Consider the following 8,122-nt stretch of genomic DNA (forward strand, 5'->3'; position numbering starts at 1 on the left):
GTTTATTTTCGATTTTTTGTTTTGGCACGTAGGTCCTCATTCGACCTAGTGTTTAGCTCTGCGACTTTAAGACTCGTTCTTAAGTCGTAGTGTTTAAAAGTGCCCACTCACTAATTCCTTTTCTCTCGAGTGATTTAGTGATAGAAACTTTCGTGGTTGCTCGAGGTGCCGAGGAAAGAAAGAGACGTGCTGCGAGGGGAGACGAGCGTTGCAACTTTCTAAGAGCTTCTCAAAGATCAAGCTTCAAGAAAGGTTAGTAAACTTCTGTAAGGACAAGGTTCTGCGTCACTCGTATTTGGAGATTTGGAAGTAATAAGCGAGTTTCCGTTGTTACAACTAAATTCTCGAGTGAATTATACTCCAATGGATTTATCGAATTAATTTTAAATATATTAAGGTTATGGAAATCTCGGAATAAACAAAGGAATTATCGAGTTTATCTCGATTAGTAAATTAATTCCGAGGAAACATTCCGGAAATTAAATTAAGAAATAAATTCTTAAGGACGAGAATTAATTCCGAGAAACCTTAAATATATTTAAATTATTCGAGAACGAACGAGAAAATTCTCGATTCAAATCATATAATTATAATCCGTTCGGTGATGGATTTAATTAAATGATTGTATGAAAGGACGTGGTTGTAACAATTTTAAGGGACCCATTTGAAAGAAAACAAGGAAAAGAGTTTGGATTGTAAATAAGATGTTTTCTTCCTAGCTTGCCACGTCATCTATGACTCATCTTCTTCACAAAGTGATAAGTATCACTTGGCCGAGTGAAGAAGAAAAGAGTCGGCAAACCAGAAAAAAAAAAAGAAAGGAAAAGAAGAGAAAAGAAGAAGCAGAAGAAAACTGAGCGGGAGAGAGAGAGAGCTCGGGGAAGAGAAAGGCCGAGAAAGAGAGAAGAGAGCGAGAGAGCGAGACTGAGAAGGAGAGGACGCGCGACTACCAGCACCAGCCTGTGCGCGCGCCATCCAGCCAGCCACCGAGCCCGAGCGCAACCCACGCGCGGCCGAGAAGGAACCAGCGCCGCCGCGAGCACGCCGAGGACACCGGACCGAGAGAAATCGCCGGAAACAGAAGGAACGAGCACCGGAGAGAAGAGATTTCACGGAATTAAGGTTAGATTTTTGGTTCCCCTAATTTTGGAATCCGGATTCTAGGGTTTGAATTTTGGAAATTGGGGCTTTTCTCTCTGAGTGTTTTTGTGTAATCATGGCATGGTTTAGTGTTGTTTCCGGGTTATCTCTTGGTTTGGATTCGATATTTGAATATTTGCTTAGTCAAGCCCCATTTTAGTATGGAATTCTCTGGTTTAGGGCTGGCCGTGCGTGTGTGGATGTGTTGATCGCTAATCTGGTTTGGTGTGGGTCTGTTTTGGCCGTGTGATGTTGGATTTGAATTGATTTTGTTTTTTCTAGTTGAGAATAGGAGTTAACGGTTGTTTCGTTGGTGTGCGTGTGAGTTATATATGTTGAGAGTCTAGGCTCGTTTTAGGTGGGCTGAACAGGTCTCGGGGCAGCGGCTCGGGATGGCGAAGAGGCTGTCCGAAGGTTGGCGGAGCTGTTGCGCGAGTGACGACGGAGCGGGGCTGGTCAGCGAGGTTCATCGGCTCGGTTGGGACGAGCTGTTGGGTCGGGAACGGCAGCGACTTTGTGGCGGCTCTCGGGGGGCTGTTCACGGCTGTCGAGTTTCGTTCGGAGACTCGCGAAGTCTCGGTTTAGTGTTAGAAAGTCGAGAAATTTCCCGAGTCTCGACTCGTGCTAGTGCGAACCTATAATTATTTTTGTTGGGTCGTTCTAGATTATGAGAGTTGCGATATAATATCAATATGTATGTTTTATAATCGAGCTCGTTTTATGTAAGTCGTTAAGAAAAAAAATAATTAATATGTATCATTATTAAACTCGTTGATTATTTACGTAATTATTTAGTATATTTATCTTAATTATGTATTAAAAATCGAGTTCGACTATAAGCTCGACTCTTTTAATTTGGAAAAAGAATATCAACGAGAAATGTTTTATTTACGTTCTCAAACATTATAACTTGTCAATAAAAAGAGACAAGTCATAAAATATTTTCTAAACCACATTTGAGAAGTGTCGGTTTGAGTTATTTTCATATAACTTACGTATTCTATAGATTGTTAGTAAGAGTTTCTTTATACGTTCTTTTCTTTTAGTTTCGACCTTCGGGAACCTATCCTAAGCAATGGGCTTTGTCCCGTCAAAAGAATAGGTGGTCGAATAGCGGGGCGTTTCTTAGCCTAGATCACGGAAGTTGTTAAGGCCTTGTTCTTAGGCGTCGATTCTTTCCCGTCTCTGTTCTGTCATGTTTTCCCTGATGTTTGTTCTGTCATGTATTCTCTGTTCTGTCACTAGGAGGACGTTTTGAATGCATTCCTTATGAGCTTTCTTTTAGTAGAAGTGTGTACGTTAGTAGATCAATGGACGAGATACTGAGTATGCTCGATGTTCGATCTTTCTCTTCCATAGATACGTCCAGATTGCTATAAGGATTAGCAGGAGAAGCTTACGAGGACTGGGTTATACGTGAAGTTAAGAAGAACCCTTTTATTTGGAAGAGAAGATCTCAGGATTCGAAAGAATCGTTATCCGGGTAAGTGGATTATAGGCACCTACAATATCAAGAAATATTATATATATCTTTATATATATACATATATTGTACGTGCATTTTCTATATGCTTTCTAGTAAGCAAGAGTAAGATAAACCAAAAGACAATTCACTATCAAGATTAAGGGCTTTAAGCCACTAACGAATTGGGAAACGGAATTAGTCCGGCTAACAAAAATGGCTAGAGGTAACTAGGAACCCGAGCCTTTGCTATGTGTTTAGTTAGCCACCTTCCAGAGATCCAGTCCTAGTGAACTGGATTATGAGAGACTGAAGTTAAGACTCGTATTCAAAAGCGAGAATATTATGATAGGATCTTTGGGAGTCGCATCTCAAGACCTTATAAGTCACGAGTTAATAAGCGAAATAATATATGGTAAGATCGGGATTAAACCCGAATTAAGCAGTCTCTCATGTTAAGTTAATTAAAGAGAAAACATAGAATGGTACCGCCTCCGACATATACCCCTTGTTAGCAGGTACCTATTATGCTTCGTGCTGGTACCACATGGGGATTAGGCAGGAGACTGTGCACCCTCCTGTCTGGCGCCAATAAGACATGTGTCGTGCGGATATCATTAAGGGATCCCGAGCAGGAAATGTATTGTATGATGGGAATTGCCGGGACCTAAGCTGGCATATTCTCAAGTAAGAGGAGTTACCGGGACCTAAGCTGGTAATTCCATAGTTATGATTAAAGCAAGTATGTTTATGATGTGAATCACCGGGACCTAAGCTGGTGAATTCTTAAGTAAGGGGGATCTCTCGGGACCTAAGCTGAGTGATTCCTAAGCAGATGAATCTATCGGGACCTAAGCCGATTGGTTCTTAAGTAAGATGAATCTGTCGGGACCTAAGCCGATTGATTCTCAAGTAAGGTGGATTTATCGGGACCTAAGCCGATACTTCCGCAAGTTATGAAAAGATATGATCTCATGTTATGTATTGTTTATGTGTTATGTGCATTGTGCATTAGATATGTAGATATCCGCTTACTGAGTCTTTCGACTCACAGTTATTATCTTGATATTGTAGATAAAGGAAAGGCCAAAGAAGACTGAGCAGAGCATCAGCGAAACCGGTAAGTAAGTAGGCGTGTGTATGTACGGCTGCCGACCTGTGGCTAAGTCAAGGGCGAATGAGTCTATTTTGTTTTTAAAAGACGAGTCTTTTGTTTGTAAAGTTTTAAATAGTATGTTTTAAGAAAAACGAAAAATTCGCCCATATTTTTTAGACGTTTATGTAAATATTTTATAAGTTTTTCTAGAAAATGTTTTCTGGAAGCGCTTCCACCAAAGTTTTTATGAATTTTATTTATATCAAGTAAGATACGGAGAAATCTGCCGCGGCTCGCGGGCGAGCTAAGGCTCGCGGGTCGTGACAGAATTTTTGGTATCAGAGCCCAGGTTGAGCCGTTTCTGTAGACTTGTGGTCGTACATACACTATCTTACTTACTTATAAGTCAGTTGATGTCCAAGATAGCCTTATCTATAATATCTTGTTGAGTCTTTGTGAAAGATAGTGGTTATATTAGGATAACCGTGTGCTTACCCATTCCTACTTATAGGTGAAGTAGAGATTAAGAATGGGACCTAAGAAGCAAACGCAGACGAATCTCTCACAAGAAATGACTGAGATTAGCAGGGCTCTAGAGCGCCAAGCAGAAGATGCTCGTCGAAGGGATGCTCAAATAGAAGAGCAGAACAGGTTGATCACGCAACTTATTGCACGAATGAATGAGCAGCAACCTCCACAGGGACAACAAGACCCTGAACCCCAGGCGCATCGACCAGAACAACCTGGAGGACAAGGTGAGCACGTGCCAAATATGAATAGGAATCCAGATGGTCAGAATGTACAAGCGCCACCACAAGCTCAAGCTATGGCGCCAGATGAGGTTCCGCTGTTCCAGATTCCGATAATGGCACCGACTGTCGGGGAGCCTGTATATGAGCGTTTTCGTAAGCAGAAACCACCGACTTTCAATGGAGATGCTGATCCTTCCCTTGCGGAAAATTGGATTAAAAGGATCCAACAGATCTTCACGTACATGCAACTTACAGATGCTGAGAGGGTTGCATGTGCTGTGAACCAGCTGGAACTTGAAGCTCGAAGTTGGTGGGAAGTAATCGCACTCTATGATGATGTTTCTCATATTACATGGAATCGTTTTATCAACCTATTTTATGAGAAGTACCTGGGTGAAGCTAATCTCTCGGGTAAGGTACGAGAGTTTATGGATCTTAAGCAAGGGAAGCTCTCTGTAGCTGAGTATATAGCCAAGTTTGATGAGCTTGCAAAGTTTTCGCCCTCTATGGTACCGACGGATCAGTCGCGCAAGATGAAGTTTATGCATGGACTCAATGTGGATATTGTGCGTCAGGTTGATAGTGGCGACGTTGGGCCACGAACTTATGCGAATGCCGTTCAAAGAGCATTAAGGATTGACGGTTGGCGTATAGCACAAGTCAATCCAGCTAGCGAGTCAATGACCATCCTACAGGAATCTGTAGCAGAAGTCGAGAAGAAGAACTTCACCGACAAGAAGAAAAAGAGTTGGGATAGAAACTCCAGGTCTAGGGCGCAGGGAAATGAAGGAAGCTACAGAGGAAATCAAAACGAGAACAAGTACAAGAGGCCAAGGGTTAATGATTTCCCTACGTGCAACAAGTGCGGCAGAAAGCACTCAGGTGAGTGTCGCATAGGAACCTCAAGCTGCTACCGGTGTGGCTTAGAAGGTCATTTTGCACGGGATTGTCACGTTTCAGAAGAGAAGATCGCTTACCTGAAGAATCAACCTAAGGCCAAAGCTCGCGTCTTTAGCATCTATGGAGATGAAGTAAAGGAGTCATCGTCTGGAAGAACCGGTTAGATTCCTATCCTTTACTCTTCAGTTATGCATTCCTGTATGTGGGAACTATGCATGTTCGTCTGTTGTGTCCTAGTCAAGTTCTTGATCTTGGTAGATGATGGAGTAGATTCCTGGTTAGTTATATCTAACAGTTAGGAAGTGACTATCTTAAGACTAGAATCAATCTGCTGTTCATTAAGCGATGACATGTTTAGAGGAAGTTATATCCTCTCTTCTTTTCTGAAGATGGAAAATTATCTGGAAACTCAATAGTGTGATGCAAAAGGAGTACCCTGCTTTTCTTTAAGTTTCGAGGACGAAACTAACTTAAGGGGGTAGGGATTGTAAGGACAAGGTTCTGCGTCACTCGTATTTGGAGATTTGGAAGTAATAAGCGAGTTTCCGTTGTTACAACTAAATTCTCGAGTGAATTATACTCCAATGGATTTATCGAATTAATTTTAAATATATTAAGGTTATGGAAATCTCGGAATAAACAAAGGAATTATCGAGTTTATCTCGATTAGTAAATTAATTCCGAGGAAACATTCCGGAAATTAAATTAAGAAATAAATTCTTAAGGACGAGAATTAATTCCGAGAAACCTTAAATATATTTAAATTATTCGAGAACGAACGAGAAAATTCTCGATTCAAATCATATAATTATAATCCGTTCGGTGATGGATTTAATTAAATGATTGTATGAAAGGACGTGGTTGTAACAATTTTAAGGGACCCATTTGAAAGAAAACAAGGAAAAGAGTTTGGATTGTAAATAAGATGTTTTCTTCCTAGCTTGCCACGTCATCTATGACTCATCTTCTTCACAAAGTGATAAGTATCACTTGGCCGAGTGAAGAAGAAAAGAGTCGGCAAACCAGAAAAAAAAAAGAAAGGAAAAGAAGAGAAAAGAAGAAGCAGAAGAAAACTGAGCGGGAGAGAGAGAGAGCTCGGGGAAGAGAAAGGCCGAGAAAGAGAGAAGAGAGCGAGAGAGCGAGACTGAGAAGGAGAGGACGCGCGACTACCAGCACCAGCCTGTGCGCGCGCCATCCAGCCAGCCACCGAGCCCGAGCGCAACCCACGCGCGGCCGAGAAGGAACCAGCGCCGCCGCGAGCACGCCGAGGACACCGGACCGAGAGAAATCGCCGGAAACAGAAGGAACGAGCACCGGAGAGAAGAGATTTCACGGAATTAAGGTTAGATTTTTGGTTCCCCTAATTTTGGAATCCGGATTCTAGGGTTTGAATTTTGGAAATTGGGGCTTTTCTCTCTGAGTGTTTTTGTGTAATCATGGCATGGATTAGTGTTGTTTCCGGGTTATCTCTTGGTTTGGATTCGATATTTGAATATTTGCTTAGTCAAGCCCCATTTTAGTATGGAATTCTCTGGTTTAGGGCTGGCCGTGCGTGTGTGGATGTGTTGATCGCTAATCTGGTTTGGTGTGGGTCTGTTTTGGCCGTGTGATGTTGGATTTGAATTGATTTTGTTTTTTCTAGTTGAGAATAGGAGTTAACGGTTGTTTCGTTGGTGTGCGTGTGAGTTATATATGTTGAGAGTCTAGGCTCGTTTTAGGTGGGCTGAACAGGTCTCGGGGCAGCGGCTCGGGATGGCGAAGTGGCTGTCCGAAGGTTGGCGGAGCTGTTGCGCGAGTGACGACGGAGCGGGGCTGGTCAGCGAGGTTCATCGGCTCGGTTGGGACGAGCTGTTGGGTCGGGAACGGCAGCGACTTTGTGGCGGCTCTCGGGGGGCTGTTCACGGCTGTCGGGTTTCGTTCGGAGACTCGCGAAGTCTCGGTTTAGTGTTAGAAAGTCGAGAAATTTCCCGAGTCTCGACTCGTGCTAGTGCGAACCTATAATTATTTTTGTTGGGTCGTTCTAGATTATGAGAGTTGCGATATAATATCAATATGTATGTTTTATAATCGAGCTCGTTTTATGTAAGTCGTTAAGAAAAAAAATAATTAATATGTATCATTATTAAACTCGTTGATTATTTACGTAATTATTTAGTATATTTATCTTAATTATGTATTAAAAATCGAGTTCGACTATAAGCTCGACTCTTTTAATTTGGAAAAAGAATATCAACGAGAAATGTTTTATTTACGTTCTCAAACATTATAACTTGTCAATAAAAAGAGACAAGTCATAAAATATTTTCTAAACCACATTTGAGAAGTGTCGGTTTGAGTTATTTTCATATAACTTACGTATTCTATAGATTGTTAGTAAGAGTTTCTTTATACGTTCTTTTCTTTTAGTTTCGACCTTCGGGAACCTATCCTAAGCAATGGGCTTTGTCCCGTCAAAAGAATAGGTGGTCGAATAGCGGGGCGTTTCTTAGCCTAGATCACGGAAGTTGTTAAGGCCTTGTTCTTAGGCGTCGATTCTTTCCCGTCTCTGTTCTGTCATGTTTTCCCTGATGTTTGTTCTGTCATGTATTCTCTGTTCTGTCACTAGGAGGACGTTTTGAATGCATTCCTTATGAGCTTTCTTTTAGTAGAAGTGTGTACGTTAGTAGATCAATGGACGAGATACTGAGTATGCTCGATGTTCGATCTTTCTCTTCCATAGATACGTCCAGATTGCTATAAGGATTAGCAGGAGAAGCTTACGAGGACTGGGTT

The 8,122-nt window shown here is 41.8% G+C and overlaps 1 protein-coding gene across 10 annotated transcripts; it reads left to right on the forward strand.

The window, feature by feature from the left end:
* The first annotated feature begins 323 nt into the window (after window positions 1-323).
* LOC149408068 (uncharacterized) lies at window positions 324-7,751 on the forward strand. 10 transcript variants are annotated; one of them, XR_016298453.1, is made up of 5 exons: window positions 428-1,122; window positions 2,500-2,623; window positions 3,677-3,722; window positions 4,210-6,692; window positions 7,037-7,751. XR_016298453.1 is itself a non-coding variant. In XM_089616204.1 (3 exons), exon 3 carries the CDS (start codon window positions 4,228-4,230, stop codon window positions 5,512-5,514), a length of 1,287 nt encoding a protein of 428 aa, XP_089472330.1. In that variant the 5' UTR covers window positions 428-1,122; window positions 3,657-3,722; window positions 4,210-4,227; the 3' UTR covers window positions 5,515-6,516. The 10 variants fall into 10 exon arrangements, 2 of the variants coding, with proteins under 2 accessions (XP_089472330.1, XP_089472329.1); XR_016298441.1 differs by having other exon boundaries at window positions 7,051-7,751; XR_016298415.1 differs by having other exon boundaries at window positions 7,058-7,751.
* The last annotated feature ends 371 nt before the right edge of the window (window positions 7,752-8,122 follow it).

The sequence above is a fragment of the Urtica dioica genome, chromosome 1, assembly GCF_054948205.1.
Source record: "Urtica dioica subsp. dioica isolate 48M chromosome 1, U.dioica_male_clone48M_v1_H2, whole genome shotgun sequence".
In the NCBI taxonomy this organism is placed as follows: Eukaryota; Viridiplantae; Streptophyta; class Magnoliopsida; order Rosales; family Urticaceae; genus Urtica; species Urtica dioica.

Excerpts from the sequence above, each read along its gene's own strand:
- LOC149408068 (XM_089616204.1), top strand. The coding sequence starts at position 4,228 with ATGGGACCTAAGAAGCAAACGCAGACGAATCTCTCACAAGAAATGACT.